General features: G+C 43.3%; 1 protein-coding gene across 1 annotated transcript; it reads right to left on the bottom strand.

Annotated features, from left to right (window-relative positions):
- Positions 1-798: 798 nt before the first annotated feature.
- Positions 799-18,045, bottom strand: RNF146 (ring finger protein 146). The gene is made up of 3 exons (XM_074946936.1): positions 17,890-18,045; positions 7,639-7,788; positions 799-2,425 (listed from the first exon to the last, which is right to left on the bottom strand). The coding sequence occupies exon 3, from the start codon at positions 2,422-2,424 to the stop codon at positions 1,366-1,368; it is 1,059 nt and encodes a 352-aa protein (XP_074803037.1). The 5' UTR covers position 2,425; positions 7,639-7,788; positions 17,890-18,045; the 3' UTR covers positions 799-1,365.
- Between the last annotated feature and the right edge of the window lie 1,917 nt (positions 18,046-19,962).

Below are 19,962 nucleotides of genomic sequence, written 5' to 3'. Positions count from 1 at the left end.
CCTTGACTCTAACCTGCTTGTGGAGGAGGAGTTATTAAGTTGATGTAAGGGGCAGTTATGTCAGCGGAAGCTAAATTTAAGTGTAAATACATCCATACTTAGGTTGATGTCAGCTGCCTTGCGTCGACCTAACTCTGTAGTGTAGACCAGACCTACGACAACCTCAGGAGAAGCATGTCCCACCCTTTGAGAGCATGAAATTAGATTTCTAATGGTATATAAACAAGTGGAAACGTATTCCCTAATATTTGCATACCTTAACTTTCCCATAACCAGGGCCAAACATTTAAACTAGCTGCTTGTCTAAGATGAAATACACCCAGATAAACATACTTGCTCCACTACTGGATGTAACAGGTATAGATCACCTGCGGTTTTCTCCTGCAATAGTTTATTTCCCCACCACAACAGCAAAATGAACTGAGCAGCCTTGAAATCAGAACGCATGGCTTCCAACACCACAGTTAACATTCAGTCAGCCAGAAGGATGTGCTCATGCCAGTGAGCACACGATATGATAACCTGGTCTGGGAAGCGAGAATTTCAAGATCCCTCAAAGCCAACCCAAGCCTCCCTTTTTGGCAGCATAACATGCCTGCTTCATGATACCTTTGTCTAAGTGCCCCTTGGTACAATTCAATCAAAGTGCAAAGACACCACGGATTGTTAAAGTGTAGTTTTTATTAAATTATAAATTTTGTAACAAAAACAAGACAGATCAACAAAGAACTCAAAAACAAACTACAAGGACTAGACAGCAAAGCCAATGAAAATGCCATGAAGTGTGTACAGATAAGAATTTTCAACAAAAGTTAATAGCATTTTTACATTTCCACTGCAGGAAGATAAAATGATTGCTTTGTCTAATAAAACACATCTTAACTCCAAACTCACATATATTTTCTCACATTAAATTAAGCATCCTGCTCATACCCAACATCTTGTCTGTTCCCACATTGCTTTAGTGTTCTTTTCATATATCAATCCATGCAGAAAGTAGTAAGACACTTAATGCAACAGTCAGATAATGAAGACAATCTGAATTGTACAGTGGATATACATTGGCCAAAAAGGGACTGAGTATCTCCATGGGGTAAAATGCTACAAAATAAACACAGAAGACATTTTCAAGAAAACTGGGTATTGCTAAGTAGCTTTCAAACCATTAACAAGACACCCCAGTTTCTTACATTTAAAGAGTCTTCCAGCTGAGACATGTTGAGACTTTTAAGTTAACAGGCCAAATCTGTTTCTCCCCTTCCCCCCATCCCACTTCAAATACACTGCTAGGTTTGAGTGCAATGCCAGCATGGACAGAAAATTTACAGAAACTGGACTGAGTTTTTAAAACACATGGCTCTAAATTTAAACTTCGGTTACCGTACACTGTCCATCAGGTCTTCTAGATCTTACACTGGTGCTTGCTATCCCACCCCCTGCCACTGGTCTCTCTATTACTGATTGGTTTGCATTCGCATTCAAGTGTCTTTGCTGGGCAGGGGACGTGTGTTGCTGAAGTTGAGCATACACATCCTCACTATCGCTGCTATCATCCGATTCGGTTTCCTCAACGGAGGTATCAGGGGCTGGCACCCTACCAGAAGACGATGACTCCTGGTCTTCCTCTCCCTCTCCCCTATGACTTCTTTCAGCCATGCTGTCTCCATTTATTTGTAAGTGGGCAAAAGAGTTCTCTAAAGAAGTGCTTGCGTCAGGTGATGGCGTTGCAGGACTCGTCAGCTGACCATCTAGTGAAGTTAGGGGTCTAGCAGAAACGGATGCTAGAGGCTGCGCAGCAGCAGCCCCCAGAACCGATGTATTGTCTGCACCATCAGCAGAGCTCTCTCTTCCTAGATTGACAGTGTTAGAATCACAGTCCAACCTAAGCCCGGCCACTCCCTTCTTTGGTATATCTATTATGTCCCGTTTTATTTTCCTGCGACGTCCATGCTCATTTCTCCTATACTGAACCATGTTTTCGAGATCTGCTACATACAAGAACCCAGCAATTAACATTTCAGTACTCTTTTTACCTTTGGAAAAGGCATCTTCCAGCTCCCTACTGGTACGTTCATCATATTGCCACCAACCATTTCTACCTTCATAGTACCAAGCATATTCCCCATTGCCCCTGCTCGCCACTTTGAGTTCCTCTGGTGATAGTAAGGTTGGCTTGTCAAGAAAGTCCTCAGGAATCTCCTGCCGACACAGTGCACATCGTTTTCCAAGCCAGGAAGCTCCCTTCACACACAGATAGCAGAAAACATGTTTACAAGGCAGACTCACTGGGTGGACACACGTTTGCAGACAGATAGCACATTCAGGGACCGTCAGGGAAGGTGTTGCATTGGAACAGGACTCATTTGTCTTCCTATTAGTGGGAAGCATATTGATCGAGTGATCAATTTCACCACAGCCAGCCATCCTACAAAGAATCAGAAATAGATTTACCTCAGGTTATAAGTATTAAGCCAAATCAGTACCTTAACTCACCTAAGACCATACCAATCACAGAATAAATGAAAGCTTTCCATGAAGTTAAACTTTTGGACAATCAGATATGAAACAAACTGAACCCTTTAAAATATTTAAGTTTTATAGGTGCATACCTTTAGGAAAGATTACAGCATTCTGTTCTGTACTTCAGTGACATTAACAAAAACAATGGCTTCCAAATACCAAGTTCACCATCCCAACCTTGTTGTCTATTTCAGTTTTAGTATGCCAATTCAGACTAATTGGTATGCAGTTCCTTCTGTGCTCCCAGGCAGGGTGTTAGCTAATCAATAACGAATTTTCTTTCATGCATACTCTGGTGCAATAGCTGCTTGAGTGCATCCAGTCAGCCAGCTGTTTGTATGCCTCCTCAAGAAATGAACAGCAGCTGTGAGACTGTAAATCTTGCTTTCATGACAGAAAATCCTCAAGAAGTGCTCTGCCTGTAGGCACCTACATGAAGCAAACATATAGGGCTTCTCTTAATAAGGCTAGTGAGCATCAGCTCAGGAGTCTAGAAGATGGAAATGCCTATTCAGCAGCTTTCTCCCACCCCCCACCACACTCTATGGGATGCTCTCATGAGGGACTTTCCTTCCTTCCACTCATCTAATAGCCCTCAAGAGTCAGCTAGGCACCCAGGCAAAAGAAGTAACTTTGTGATGAATGGTGAGTGTTGTAGAGCAGTGGCGTTCAAGCTTTTCAGACTTCTGTACCCCTTTCAGGAGTTTAATTTGTCTTGCACAATCCCAAATTACACCGCACTTAAAAACTATTTGCTTACAAAAGACATAAAAATACAAAAGTGTCAGAGCACACCATTACAGAAAAATTGCTCACTTTCTCATTTTTATCACACAATTATAAAATAAATCAATTGGAATATAAATATTGTACTTAAATTTCAACGTATAGTATATAGAGCAGTATAAACAAGTCATTGTCTATATGAAATTTTATGTAGTACTGACTTCGCTAGTGCTTTTTATGTTGCCTAGTGTAAAACTAGGCAAATATCTAGATGAGTTGATGTACCCTGTGGAAGACCTCTGCCAGAGGTGGGCAAACTACGGCCCGCGGGACCATCCTGCCCGGCCCTTGAGCTCTCGGCCGGGGAGGCCCCTCCCCCGCTGTTCCCCCTCCCCTGCAGCAGGCAGCATTCTGGGTGGCGGGGCTGCGCGCTCCTGCCAGGCAGAGCGACAGCGTGACTAGCTCTGGCTGGGTGGCGCAGCTGCCAGACATGCTGCTCTGATCGGCATGGTAAGGGGGCCGGGGGGTCCCGGGAGGCAGTCGGGGACAGGGAGCGGTTGGATGGGGCGGAGGTTCTGGGGGACGGGGAGGGGAGGGGCGCAGTCAGGGGATAGGGGGGTAGGATGGGGATGGGGTCCCAGTGGGCAGTTAGGGGCAGGGCATCCCAGGAGGCGGCGGTCAGGTGACAGGGCGCGGGGGGGAGGGTTAGATAGGGGATGGGGTCCTGGGGGGGACAGTTAGGGGACAAGGAGCAGGGAGGGTTGGATAGGTCAGGGGTACTGAGGGGGGCTGAGAGGGGTCGGAGGCCAGGCTGTTTGGGGAGGCACAGCCTTCCCTACCTGGCCCTCCATACAGTTTTGCAATCCCAATGTAGCCCTCAGGCCAAAAAGTTTGTCCACCCCTGGCATACCCCCATGGGTATGCGTACCTCTGGTTGAGAGCCAGTGTTGTAGAGTGCTCAGAGAGAACCTGCATCGTAACTCCTACCAGACATGGCTGTAACTAGCAGTGGCACATGTGTTGGCAACCATATTAACTCTAGATTTAGGCTTGGCAACAGATACCATTCCAGCTGCTTCTTGCCTGAGGTACCGCCCTCCCTTCCCAAGTGGGTAACTGTCAGTTTCTACTTTGCCTCTCCAGCCTACCACCTTTGGTAGGTGTTCTCAAAGTAAAACGGTCCTTTAAAATATCTTCCCTCATCCAAACAAGGTATTAGCTGCCTCAGAGTTGATACTAGTCCTCTACCATATACAGCCTGCTGCTTACCAGACCCTCTATCTCTTGGAGCAATGTATCTTTTTCAGAACCAAACACCCCAAAGGTGTGAAAATTTCAGAAAGTTAATATTAAGGAATTTTCATGGGGGGAACCCAGTTTGAAAGCTGTGTGAGGTTAGAAGGGGAAAGAACCGTTTTGCCTAGGCTGTTAGGCATTATTTATCCCCTACAGAATTCAAAGGAAAAGGGGAACTCTAAGGACGCAAAGCAGGCTATATGACAATACAAATCTGAAGATCAAACCTCTCCTTCTAGATTTAGATAGGGTCCTTCATATAGCTCCCATGACTCCAAAAGAGATACCTGAAGCGTTAAAATAATATTGGTGACAACACTAAGAAATGGATCTTTCCTGTTCATTCTGTTGTGGAATCCCAAGTGCTCTCTTTGGGAGAATCCTAATTCTATATAATCTTCCTCCTAATACAGCAAGATTGTTTATCTTGAGGAAATTTATCAAACTACCTGGGACTTGGCTCCTTCAGGAGCCAAGAAGCTCTTTTCTTCCCCAGAGGATGATACAACCCCTGCAGAACCCATAGATATAGACAGGGATTTTAAAAGGATTAGGAATGTAGCAGCATCTCAGGCCTTTTATTTTAGTGCACTCCCTCCCTATCTGCTAGGTAACATAGTTGGGTGCTATCGTCTTAATTTTCTTCTGAATGACAGACACCAATCTATTCAAACCACTTCCTGGTCATCAATTTATGCTTGCTAAAAGCACTACAGCTTGAGCACTTAGCAGATCATATGGATAACTGTGCCCACCTATATTTCAGTTTCTTATCTGAGAATTTCCCCCTCCCTTAGACAAGATCAATAACTAAGAGGAAAGATTAATGGAATCTTTGTAATAGTGTCTGAATTAACATGCCAGAATGCAGAAATAGAATTACATCTGGCAATTGTCTTTCTGCACAGTAATATATGCCAAATTGAGTGATTCACCCTAGAAGGATCTGAGAAGATACTGTACCAGTTGTGTTTCAGATTTTCCCCCAATTGACTTGCTTTGTAGCTTTCTCAGACTTTTGAAGTTATGTTTTGGAATAGAATTTGTTTAGATTTAAGTTAGTGTTTGTGCTTGAGAGTTTATTATAGAGGGACACAAGCTACTGATTTCTCAGAATACCCACAGGATGTAATGGAGGTGGTATATCCCAGGGAAGTAATTGAAAGAAAAACCCTTGTACTGATTACCATATGCCAACCGTTGAAGAGGAGAGCAGGAACAGCAGCTTCCATGATGGTGCATTACTATCCAGAGAGTTAGGTAAAGATTCTTATTTCCCTACTACTTTTACAAGAGACTCCCTTCTGAATGCTCTTTTTAAAATTGTCATCTCTTTAGAGGAGTGGAGGTGGTTAAACACACTTTGTGTATAAATAATTTTCTATACAAGTTTCATGTCACACCTGATTAACACCTCAGAGAAAGGTGAGACATCCAAACACTAAGCACAAATGCAGCTGGTATTGGCAAATCACAAATTCTGGTGCCACAAATTTCACTTACTGGTGACCTCTAATGACAGGAGATTCAAAGTTCCCACTATTTAGTAATAGCAATGCAAAGAGCATTAGCACTTAGAAAGTCTGATCAATGGTTCAAATGAATTAAATTTATAACTAACAGTAAATCTATGTTACTTCCAATTTGCCACATGAAAGCATGTGGGGTGGAGTGGGCGGGAAGCTAGATTTGCCTTCAGTCTTGGAATGCTGACTCTCAGGAGAGAAACGGAAGCATTCCTAGTTTACACAGATATGCATAGTCTCTAGAAGAGATTGCCAAACTTATCAAATTCTGCATCTTGACTTCCGAGTGTGGAACTGGCTTATCTAAGACTTTTTGCTTATTCACTTGGCTTGAGCTAAGAGAGGAAGACAATTATTTGGAGGAGGAATGATTTCAGGTAGATAGGGCATGACTATCTGATCTCAAAATTCATATAAGCACTGTTATTCCATAACTTAGAGTGATGAAAAACTGTTTTTTTAAATTAACAAGGCTGAAGGTTTAAGCCATTTCTCCAGAGGCCCAATCAGTTTCTTGGTTGTGCACATCCTATAACAGCTGAGGTCAACTGGAGTTGCATATGCATAAACGATAGGGCAATTAGGTCCCAAAACATTTAAATTCAATAAAACCACCACCATCTAAACATGTAATTTTTAGAAGATCCTATCATTAATGTTTTTTCTTTAATAATCATAGTCTACGGGTTTACTTGATTAATCAGATCCAGTAGGTCAAACAAAAAATATTTGTTTTTAAAATTAGTACATTGCACTTCAAAAGGAGGAAAAAATATTTAGAGACCACAGTAGCAATGGTCAAGTTATGGTTCAGAAGCACTCTCATTCCAAGCTTATTTTCAGGTGCTCATATAAGTAAAGGATAGCTTACTCTGGGATGAAATTTCCCATGTTTGTTCTGCAATGGTGATTTTTTTTTATTTTGAAGTTTGATCAACAACTCTTCGGCGTCAATCTGTAGGACTGCCTTTATCCTGAATTGCTTAAGCTCTACTTTCACTTTTTTAAATGGCTGATAAACAGGAGGAATTATGTTTCTTACTATTGTTGCAGAAAGCAGCCTAAAATATACATAGCTTTATTTTTAAAAGCCATGTTGGAAATGAACTATCTGAAACATTTAGCCAGCAATTCAGGTGTGAAAAGAATGCTCAAAGAACACTGGGCATTTGAACCACACAGTTAAATAATGCATGTTGAAATGCAAAAAACCACTTAAGGTGGACGCAACCCACACTTCTGCCAGACATCTGTCCCTGTTATCCCCTATTTTTATAGGAATGTATCATCATTAAATCATACATACATCCTAAGAATGTGTGAAATTGTATGTCTGGAAGTGTCCTCATTGGCACTCAAAATTTGGAACAGGTGATGCAGGAGATCTAGATAAAAAGCCATAAGGCATTGTGGGTTCCTTCAAAGAGAGAAACTGAATTTGTCCCAGTGGATTTTTTTTTTTTTTTTTTTAAATCGTAAAGGCCAGATTTTAAACCTCAACTCAGTATCTCTTTAAGTAATTGATAAATGCAATTCAATTAACATAATAAAACAATGATGTTGAGCTTACTTCTTTTTTAGTATGGTTCCTGCTGAAGCATGCCACAAGATTAAAATTGTCCTCTTCAAATGTATCCAATCAGGATATAGTGTACTCTTTCCCACTGTTGGCTCATTCTTTTGCGCTGCACAAGGGAACACTACTAGCGTTTCAACTTCTCTGCAAGTTGAAGAAAAGAAAACAACATTATTAGAGCAACACTGAACAGAGTTCCCTTTCATTTAGCAGTCTAATATCAAACAAAATACAGTGTTATGTTCTCATTACAGCAAACAGAAGAATACCAACCTCTTTTACCATTTTATGCAGGATATTTTCAACATCTAGAAATACAATTTTCAAACAGGTGGTCTTCTTGTTTTAAAATCCCCAATTTCTGCCTGCATTTTGTCATCTACTGTTGTGATATCAAAATTCAACAAACCTACCTCTCTTTCTAAGGTATTTATAAAGGCAATTACATTGGTATATAAGAACTAGGTATCTGCAGGTGAACAGTCATTCTTAAGACTGCTGCTTACTACTGTACTGACAAGCAGTGGAGAAACAAGAGCAACTATGTTCATACCCAACACTTCTCTCTCTACTTCCCAAGCCTTTTGATACATTGCGTAATTCTAGGAAGTTGTATGCTCAATCACAAGTCCCTTCTTAAATTCAGGGAGTCTGGGAAGACAGGGGCTTTAACATTCATAAAACGTTTTGGGATTCATTCATAATAAATTGCATGTATGCGTTTTATGAGAGAGGATGAGAAGGTAGTTCAGTTTCCATAACTATTTGGTCTTTCAAAGTGCCAAGGGTACCAGTTAATGCCAGTCATGATACACTTTGCGGTGTGTGATTTGTTCAGCAGAAACTAGACTGAGATTAATTCACGTCACACAAGCCAAATAGCCATCAGATGGTAATAACTATCTTACTAATGACAGAAGCTGGAACTGAAGCAGTAAGCTATAGGCAAATAGCTCTAAAGCAGGGATCCACAGCCTCCACGAGGTCACAAAATGATACCAAGGTGTCAAGATCACACTGTCCCCAGACCCTAACTGGGATCAAGCAAGGTTCTACTATAAAAAAGGGAGATGAAATATGGAAATGGTTGGTAACCCTTACTCGTTCTGTAAAGCATTACCAGTCCTATGAGTAGGACTCTGTGTCTGTCACGGAGCTTACGGAAGTTACAGATTCTGTGACTTTCTGCGACCTCTGTGAGGGCCAGTGTGGTTGACCTCTGGGGCCAGCTGCTCAGGTGGCCTCCAGGACAGCCACACCAGCTGCTGCTCCAGCGACCCCAGTAGTGGTCCCATGGCAGCCAGCTGGAGCATCCGCGGTCCTGGGTAGTGGTCCCTGGTTGGCAGTCCGCAGCCCTGGGAAGCAGTCCGCAGCCAGCCATGGGTATCCCCCTCCCCCCCGCCCCCAGATTTAATCACAGGTATTTTTAGTATAAGTTATGGACAGGTCATGGGCTGTGAATTTTTGTTTAATGCCTGGTTTCAGAGTAACAGCCGTGTTAGTCTGTATTCGCAAAAAGAAAAGGAGGACTTGTGGCACCTTAGAGACTAACCAATTTATTTGAGCATGAGCTTTCGTGAGCTACAGCTCACTTCATCGGATGCATCCGATGAAGTGAGCTGTAGCTCACGAAAGCTCATGCTCAAATAAATTGGTTAGTCTCTAAGGTGCCACAAGTCCTCCTTTTCTTTTTGTTTAATGCCTGTGAGCTCTCCATGACTTTTACTAAAAATACCCCTGACTACACCTACACCTATGAGTTATACATTCCTCCTCTGCTGCAGCTTTTAAAGCACTATTAATTTACTTAACCAATTTGCACTACACCTTTCAACTGTTGCATCATGTGTTACATTTGAGGTTCATTTTAAAGCGAACATGAGGAAGTGTCATATGCAATATTTCCATTCACTCAAGAAAAGAGCTATTTCAGTGAAATTTTAGTGCACAGATCAGACTCATATGTATGCAACAGAGTAAAGTTAAAAAGTGATAGGTCTCAGAGAGAGCTGAATACTTAGCGTATCTGTAGACCATACATCATTGATAACAGCAGACTGTAAATGTTAGATGACTTTCTAGTTAACATGTTTGAGTAATAAATCGCCATACTAAAGTTATTCTCTGGCTCCAGCTGAGCATAGGACATTTTAGAAATTATTCCTAAGGAATAATGCCAAGATCAACAGGCCTTGACATTTGTCCTTACACTCTTTTAAAGACAAAGGTTGTTTTCAGTGTCTTTCTGGTCATCCCCCTCCTCCACCACCCATTAGCTTCCAAAAAGAAGAGCTGCAGCAGTGTTAAAACTCCAGCTCCTCCTTAAGCAGTCCACCACACAAGATACTGGGTTTAGTGTGACCAAAGAGGCAGTTGTAACAAAGCTCAATACCCTGGGTGTGGTGTTTGATCTATCACCTTTCAGAAGCTGGCACTGAATTACTGCTGCTGCATCTCATTTAAAGAAGCTTTTTGTCTAACCCTTTTCCGAATCCACTGTCAGAGGTAATATACATCATAACCCAAATTAGTTAACTGTGGAGTGGGGAGAAGGAAAATAAGTCAGGTCTTTCAATTCTGAATGAGTCCTTTTAAAAAGCAAGCAAGGTGCTACTATATGGGAGGGTAATTACCCCTAAATATCCAGTCAGGGATATAACTATAATATTAAGGTAAAGCAGCTTTTTAACTGCTATGTACCTTTAAAATGAATTAGTTCAGAAACCGACTTCAGGTAACCTCTACATTTCATTAAATTGTTATTTCTACATTAAGCAGGACTTGAAAACTTTACCTAGCCAGGATGAAAGATTCCTGTGCTGAAACATGCACCCTTCCCCAAACTGCCCCTGCTCCTAATTTCAGTATGTTTTAATGTAATCGCTCACCCTATGCACCTCATGTTCTCTTCCTCAACTGTACCACCCCCAGCTCTCCCATTACACACACAAAACCTCATTTCATTCACCTACCATCTCACACACAGGGGCTGAAACATTTATTCAACACCTAACAGCCAAATTATTAAACTAGAGGAGCAGCTCTAATGGCCAGGAGCAACATCCAAGAGAGAGCCACATCCCACACCAGCTGCTGTGAAAGTGAAAGGTACTGGGATTCCTACCAAGCTGACGTCCATGGAATCTACTCAGGGGTTCCATCTTTTGAAGTGTCTGGCTAGCAGGTGTCACCTGCATCCTTCGAAGCCCCTCTGGTTGTTGCAAGAGTGATGGTGGGGTTCTCCCAACAAAACCATCATCCCCCTGCATCTGATTTTGGCACCCTCCTCTACTGCCTAGAGCTTTTCCCAATTTGAAACAGAAGGAAATTGATTATTCTTGTCAGTTTAACTGCTACCCATAGAGTACTCTATAACAGCAGTCAGAGTAGCAGCTGTGTTAGTCGGTATCCGCAAAAAAAAAAAAAAAAAAAAAGGAGTACTTGTGGCACCTTAGAGACGAACAAATTTATTTGAGCATGAGCTTTCGTGAGCTACAGCTCACTTCATAGGATGCATTCAGTGGAAAATACAGTGGGGAGATTTATATACACAGAGAACATGAAACAATGGGTATTATCATACACACTGTAACGAGAGCGATCAGGTAAAGTGAGCTATTACCTGCAGGAGAGCGGGGGGGGGGGGACCTTTTGTAGCGATAATCAAGGTGGGCCATTTCTAGCAGTTGACAAGCACCTCTGAGGAACAGTGCGTGGGGGGGGGGGGGGGGGGAGTAAACATGGGGAAATAGTTTTACTTTGTCTAATGACCCATCCACTCCCAGTCTTTATTCAAGCCTAAAGTTAATTGTATCCAGTTTGCAAATTAATTCCAATTCAGCAGTCTCTCGTTGGAGTCTGTTTTTGAAGTTTTTTTGTTGAAGAATTGCCACTTTTAGGTCTGTAATCGAGTAACCAACGAGACTGAAGTGTTCTCCAACACCACATTCTACAAGCCATTACCCTCTGATCCCACTGAGGGTTACCAAAAGAAACTACAGCATTTGCTCAAGAAACTCCCTGAAAAAGCACAAGAACAAATCCGCACAGACACACCCCTGGAAAACCGACCAGAGGTATTCTATTTGCTACCCAAGATCCATAAACCTGGAAATCCTGGGCGCCCCATCATCTCAGGCATTGGCACCCTGACAGCAGGATTGTCTGGCTATGGAGACTCCCTCCTCAGGCCCTAAGCTACCAGCACTCCTAGCTGTCTTCGAGGCACCACTGACTTCCTGAGGAAACTACAATCCATCGGTGATCTTCCTGAAAACACCATCCTGGCCACTATGGATGGAGAAGCCCTCTACACCAACATTCCACACAAAGATGGACTACAAGCCGTCACGAACAGTATCCCCGACAATGTCACGGCAAACTTGGTGGCTGAACTTTGTGACTTTGTCCTCACCCATAACTATTTCACATTTGGGAACAATGTATACCTTCAAATCAGCGGCACTGCTATGGGTACCCGCATGGCCCCACAGTATGCCAACATTTTTATGGCTGACTTAGAACAACGCTTCCTCAGCTCTCGTCCCCTAATGCCCCTACTCTACTTGCGCTACACTGATGACATCATCATCTGGAACCATGGAAAGGAAGCCCTTGAGGAATTCCACCATGATTTCAGCAATTTCCATCTTACCATCAAACTCAGCCTGGACCAGTCCACACAAGAGCTCCACTTGTGTGGACACCATCGCTTATTAGCACCGTAGTCACATAACCACCACCCTATACCGGAAACCTACTGACCGCTATGCCTACCTACATGCCTCCAGCTTTCATCCAGACCACACCACATGATCCATTGTCTACAGCCAAGCTCTATGATACAACCACCTTTGCTCCAACCCCTCAGACAGAGACAAATACCTACAATATCTCTTATCAAGCATTCTCACAACTATAATACCCACCTGCGGAAGTGAAGAACCAAACTGACACAGCCAGAAGAGTACCCAGAAGTTACCTACTACAGGACAGGCCCAAGAAAATAACAGAATGCCACTAGCCATCACCTTCAGCCCCCAACTAAAACCTCTCCAACGCATCATCAAGGATCTACAACCTATCCTGAAGGACGACCCATCACTCTCACAGATCTTGGGAGACAGGCCAGTCCTTGCTTACAGACAGCCCCCCAACCTGAAGCAAATACTCACCAGCAACCACACAACAAAAACACTCACCCAGGAACCTATCCTTGCAACAAAGCCCGTTGCCAACTGTGTCCACATATCTACTCAGGGGACACCATCATAGGGCCTAATCACATCAGCCACACTATCAGAGGCTCGTTCACCTGCACATCTACCAATGTGATATATGCCATCATGTGCCAGCAATGCCCCTCTGCCATGTACATTGGCCAAACTGGACAGCCTCTATGTAAAAGAATAAATGGACACAAATCAGACGTCAAGAATTATAACATTCAAAAACCAGTCGGAGAACACTTCAATCTCGTTGGTTACTCAATTACGGACCTAAAAGTGGCAATTAACAAAGGCTTGAATAAAAACTGGGAGTGGATGGGTCATTACACAAAGTAAAACTATTTCCCCATGTTTATTCCCCCCCGGAACTGTTCCTCAGACATGCTTTTCAACTGCTGGAAATGGCCCACCTTGATTATAACTACAAAAGGTTCCCCACCCCGCCCCCTGCTCTCCTGCTGGTAATAGCTCACCTTACCTGATCGCTCTCCTTACAGTGTGTATGGTAACACCCATTTTTTCATGTTCTCTGTGTATATACATCTCACCACTGTATTTTCCACTGAATGCATCTGATGAAGTAAGCTGTAGCTCACAAAAGCTTATGCTCAAATAGCTCAAATAAATTTGTTAGTCTCTAAGGTGCCACAAGTACTCCTTTTCTCATAACAGCAGGGAAGACTGCGAAGGTTCTGGTCAGTTTTTGCTTGGATGCTGCTTTGGAGATCCGAACATCAATAGAGGAACTAAAAATCTGCAGATTTAGGAAGACAAAGCTTTCAGTTTCTACTTTGTTCGTATTTGGAAGGTGATCTTCACAGTCACAAGGGCTAAAAAACTTATTTCCAGATAGAAGCTTAGATTCTGCAAAAGCAGATAGCAGGAAAGCTTCCTGCTTGCCAAAGGCTAGTGGATTTTTAAAGCCTCGTATTAAACAGTACTGCCAACCCTGCAAGTACTGCACCACTGCACAGAGTGCTCTGAAATAATGAATGCAATTAAGGCATTAATTCATTAAGATTTACCCTATATGCTTAAAAAGATGTGAAATTCTCATTCAGTAACTTGTCAATAAATGTAATTTAAGATATATAAAAACTTTTCTTCTGTAAATACAGCTGGCTCTACCAAAATCCAATTTTAGAATTTTTCATTAGGCTCCCTGACTCAAAAGAAGTCAAACAAAACCCTGTCTGACTAGTGCCTCTGCTTAATACTCATGAAGCAGTTATAAAAATTGCAGATTTGTTTTAAGATACTCCAACTTAATAAATGAAAATTATACTTCCGTCTGAAAGTTTGTTACCTGCCATTGTTACAATTAACACATGATATTAGTATAACTGAAATTAGTCTGTCTTCTTTGCATTTGACAGCGCACTGTCTCCCCCATATAACCAGTCACTTTCCCATGTTTCCGTAAACTCTTTCGCAAAGCAGCGGGAAAGATTTAAAAAATATATATAGTGATTTGATTAGATTTCAAGTTGATAGAGTCCTTTTATGCCTTCCATGTTAGGAAAGATATGTTACAGAAGTTTCAATTTCATAGAATCATAAGAATATAGAGCTGGAAGGGTCCTCAAGAAGTCATCAAGTCTAGCCCCTGTACTCAGGCAGGACCAAAGTAAACCTGGACCACCCTGACAGGCATCTGTCTAATCTGTTTGTGAAAACCTCCACAACCTCCCTTGGAATCCTATTCCAGATCTTAACTGCCCTTATAGGTAGAAAGGTTTCAGAGTAACAACAATGTTAGTCTGTATTCACAAAAACAAAAGGAGTACTTGTGGCACCTTAGAGACTAACCAATTTATTTGAGCATAAGCTTTCGTGAGCTACAGCTCACTGTGAGCTGTAGCTCACGAAAGCTTATGCTCAAATAAATTGGTTAGTCTCTAAGGTGCCACAAGTACTCCTTTTCTTTATAGGTAGAAAGTTTTTCCTAATATCTAATCTGATTCTGCCTTGTTGCAGATTAAGCCCATTACTTCTTGTCCTACCTTCAGTGGACATGAAGAACAATTGATCACAGTCCTTTTTAGAACAGCCCTTAACATAGTTGAAGATTATTTCTAATAAAGGATAAACTGCCAAATTTAATAGTCCTACTATGACTTACTTCTAAAGTATCTAAACTTTGATTCACCAGTCATAACCAAAACAATGTAATATTCATTAACTGCAACAGGAATTTTGCCACGGATGTCTGTGGAAGCAGGTTTGGGCCCCAAATTACCACTGCTGTGTAGAGACAGGTGCTGGATACAGCAACACCTTTATAACTTTGACTAAGATGCACAGCAGAGAAAGAGTATGATTCTGTTAAGTTGGCTTTCTACCACCAATTCTAGAAGTCAATTGTTCCTGTACACTTTGAAAATTCTGCAGTTCCATCTTGGTAACTGACAGTTCAATTACAGCTAAATTGATGCTGCATAATTTGAAGATGCAAGTTAAACCATATTTCATCAATTGATTTACACATTAGTAAAAAGAGGGCACAATTTCCTTCCCTCTTTTAGCACAGATTCTGCACCATATCAATAGAGTCAAAGTATTATTTTTAATTTCTTATAAAGACTACTGTAATTGTTAGCAATTTAGTTCTGTCCAACGGATTGTAGAGTAAATTGCTGCAAATTTATCAGTAAATAAAAGTCAGATTTACTCTCATTTTGACCAAATCAAGATTCAGATTTTACTGTTAATTCAATACTATCTGACAAAAGCTTCATTCTGATAATCCATTTTAAAGAGCAGTTCCAAAGACCAGTTTTAAACAAACTGTCAACACTTGACTGCTGCCTCTGTGCTTTTGTTTTCAAATTTGTATTTGACTGCAGTATTTCCTTTAAGATATCAAATATGAGAAACACAAAAATATATTCTGTACCTTATTCCTCCTAACGATTACTAAATATTCTGGAATTTGTTTTAGCAGACAAACAACTAAAACTACAACATTTACAGTCTGCAAAATAGGAAGATTACCATGAGATTCAGTCAAAGAGTAAACATTTTATCCTTTTTATTGTGAACTACAACACTTTCAATTTTTTAGATCATGTCAATATAGGTTACTATCTGTTGCTCTTAGATAAAAATTATATTTACTAGATATTCCTAATAGTCTATTAGTTTCAGCGGAGAAGCTGTGTTATCTGTTCATTGTACCAAAAACTGGGCCACAGATCTATTTTCATCTTCCATTTAAACATGCTAAAAATGATGCAAGGAAATCCCAGGGCTCAAACTGTTAGTTAGTAAAAAAAAAAAGCATTTTCACTAAAAGTTTTTGGGTGCCCCCTTTTTAGACCTCCTAAAGTACCTTCATCATTTTGATATCATTTCCTGGCTCAATTTTTTATTACAATAATGAAAGTTACAAGCTGCAGAGATAACATTTTGAAAAGAGGATATACAAAATACTGCACAGCATTATTTAAAAAAGATATTAAAAATTAATACTGCACACTTATGCAGTTCCTTTGCTCTGAGGAGCAGCCGTGCCCATGCCCCCCGGAACATTCCTCCGTGCCTCCATATGGGGGCATGCCCCACAGTTTGGGGACCTCTGGTCTAAAGTTTTGAAACTTAGATATATTTTAATATTTGCAAGTCAATTCTGCCTCCACTAACTCTTCAAAATACCCAACCACAGAACAAACTGTGGAAAACACTACAAATACCTAAAACAAAGCAAAACAATCCTGTGTGAAGTCATCAAAAGAAATATGAATGCAAGATTTGGCTGACAGATTTCAGAGTAGCAGCCGTGTTATTCTGTATTAGCAAAAAGAAAAGGAGTACTTGTGGCACCTTAGAGACTAACCAATTTATTTGAGCATAAGCTTTCGTCAGATGAGCAGCTATTTCTCAAATGTTTGGATATTACTTATATCTAAGCTCGGAAGTAATAGATTTTTATCAGTAAATATTGGTCAACATCAATTTCACCATACACGTAAACCCATAAAAATATTTCCATCAACAACAACTGAAATTTACAGAGACAAAATAAGAAAAATGCTGCTGGAGAACTTATTAGAGCTTGATTTGAGGACATTTAGGTTTTATGTTCTGACGTGACAGGATGTTGACAATTTGTGTTTTCAGAGTTATAAAAATTTAACTTCTTGAATTTCAATGTCTACTGTCATCAAACAATTGTCTGAACCTGTCTGACCACCTATAATTTCCCACAACCATGAAAATTTAAATTAATTTAAAAAAATGCAGAAAAATAGACCTGGGTATTATTCCTGCAAATCATAAAAAAAAAAAAAAAAATTCTCCTAAGCCTAGTTACATCACACCCCACCCTGGGCTTCCCACCTGTCAGGAGGAGACACAGGTCCCTTCCCCAAAGGGTTTTCACAGCGAGTGGATGAATTATAAATCTACTGCGAGTTTGGTGGTGTAAGGTTTGTTTGTTTGTTTGTTTTTTAAATAAAATGTTGAGCGGGGTGAATTTTCCCCGATCCGCTGCCCCCCCACCCCTCGCACCCCCGGCTGGTCCGGGCCGTAGGCTGAGCTCGGAAGGGGGTGAGGGGGATAAATTAGCAGTCCGGGGGGGGGGGGGGAGGGCGACGGCGGCGCTGGGACACCGGCGTCACGTGACCGAGGGGTTACGCAGTTGCCAAACAACGCAGCCCGATTCCCCCGGGTGGGTGGTTGCCAGGGGCTCTGCCGGCCCCGCTCCCCCTCGGCAAAGCGGAGCGGTCCCCGCGCCGAAACCTGCCGCGACTGAGGGGCGGGCGCGCTCCTGCTTCTCCATAGGCAGCGACCACCCACCCCGCCCCGGGGGCTCTGTGGCGCTTTGTCCAGGGCCGCGCACGGCGGCCCCGGCCTCCGCTCCAGCCCTCGGGGCGGGGAGGCCCCGGCGGGAGCCGCTGTGAGGAGCCCGCGGGGTGGGGGTGGTGAGCGGAACCCCACGCCCCTCCCCCCGCGGGCGCGCGCAGGTCCCCGGCTCCCGAGCGGCGGGATCTAGAACGCCGCGGCGTCACGGACTCACCCGCGGGCCCGGCTCGCGCTGCTCCGTGCCTTCACCGCTGAGCGAGCAAACAGCCGCCCGAGCCACCGTCACCTGCCCCGACGCTTCCAGCCGCCGAGAGAGCGAGACGCGACAACGTCAGCGCGCAGAGGGGAGGGGGAGCGCGGAACGCGCCGTGGCGAAGGGGAGGAGGGAGCGGTGAGAGACACTCTCCCAGGGTGGAAGCCTGAGAGGGGGTGTCGACAAACCAGACCCTGATTGGCGCGCGGCCAAGTAGCCCCTCCCCCCGCGGTGTTTTTCTGGGGAGACCCCCCCGTCCACAATACTCACAGCCTCCTTCCTACTGCTGCGCGTGTCCGCCGCGCGCTCCCTCTTCCTGCTTCGGCCCCGGCTGGTGGCGCGCGGCGCCTGGGGCAGGCGCCGCGGACCGTGCCTGAGCTGGTGCCCAGCAGCCCGGACCCGGCTCCGGCTCCGGCTCCCCCGCGCGGCCTGCGGCGGTGGTGACCCCACAGCACCTCGCCCAGCAGCCCTAGCGCGCCGGCCAGCGGGGACCTTCAGCTCCGGGAGTCTGACCTCTTGCGCGGCGCAGGCTGTGACCCGCCAGCCCTGCCGGGAGCCCCAGCGCCAGGGTCTGGCCAAAGCCAGTCTTCCAGCTGGGCAGCCAGCCTGGATCTGCAGACAGCAGGAGGTGGAGACGCTCCTAGTTCGCTTCAGTGGGGACTCACCTTCAGTGGTATTTTGTACCTAATGTTGCACGTGTCCGGCTTGAGCTCCCAGCCCGCCCCTGGTTCTTGTCACGCTTCCTGCCGCTGGATTAGCGAGCCCCTGTGGACCCGGTATTTTCTCCTTGTGCGCTGTGGTCTTTTGGATCGGCTAAGCCCTTTAGGTCTCTCGCTGTAAGGCATTTTCTCCAGCCCTTGACTCGTTTTGGTGCATCTTCTCTGCACCTCTGCAGTTTTTCAGCATCCTTTTAAAAGCGTGGGCACCAGAATTGTACACTGCGTTCCAGTGTCGGCCTCGCCAGTGCTAGGTACAGGGGTAAAATCACATCGCCTACCCGCTCCTCTCCTCTTTATACACACCAGAATTTGTTAATGCTATAGGTGCCGCCACAGTATAAATGTTATGTTTCAGAGTAGCAGCCGTGTTAGTCTGTATTCGCAAAAAGAAAAGGAGTACTTGTGGCACCTTAGAGACTAACCAATTTATTATATGTTATAATCATTAACAATTATGCTGCATAATGAAAATCAGCAGCGCTATAAATTACATGGGCTGAGTCCCGATGTGCATCCTAGTGCTCACAATTTTATTCTGAGTTTTACGGTATTTGATGGCTTTCATAAAGCCGCAGCTCCTGGACTGAAGAGATTATGTGATAACCTCAGTTTTTATTAAAAAGAGGTAAATTTCTAGCCATTAAGGTCGCAGAGAAGAGCTTCAAAACACAACCTGAGAGCACTATAACGGCCCCACAACCAAATAAAAAGTACCCATATGTATTATTTTTTTAAAAAATCTCATTATTTTTAAACCACAGTCAGGATTAGTAGAGCACATGATTTCTGAGCTTGTACAAATCATAACCCTACCGAACTGGCAAGCACGTATGTGTGTTTGTTCTACTTGTCTCTGCAGGATGGGCTCAGGAGCACCCTACCATGAGTAATACCATACTGCCCTGCAGTGGTGACTACAAATGGAACTTGCCTTTAGCTTAAGTACCATTTTTGCAGCAGAAGGAAATAAGTTCTGGTCCCATTGACTTTGTGAAATTCTCAGCAGCTTTGGCATGCATAAGGCAGCCCCAGCTCCCATGGGAGATTTCCTAGGTAGCAACTGATTTGTTACAATATTTTATGCTGAAATTGTGATTCCAGACCAGACCATGGATCCAAACAACTAAAATTTTGAGAAATTCTGTTCTGAATCTGAACTTCTCAGCCACCATACTTAGTCTTTAGTATGATTTGTCCCCACATCTGAACAACTCTCTGCTTGGGAGAGGTTCAGATCCAGACTTTGAATTTTTAGCCCACTTCTGTTTGTGGCTCTAAAGCCTTGCCTGCACTGGAGAAATTTATCAAAATAATT

This window comes from Natator depressus, chromosome 3 (assembly GCF_965152275.1).
Source record: "Natator depressus isolate rNatDep1 chromosome 3, rNatDep2.hap1, whole genome shotgun sequence".
Classification (NCBI taxonomy): Eukaryota; Metazoa; Chordata; order Testudines; family Cheloniidae; genus Natator; species Natator depressus.
This window is presented reverse-complemented; position numbering and strand designations above follow the sequence as displayed.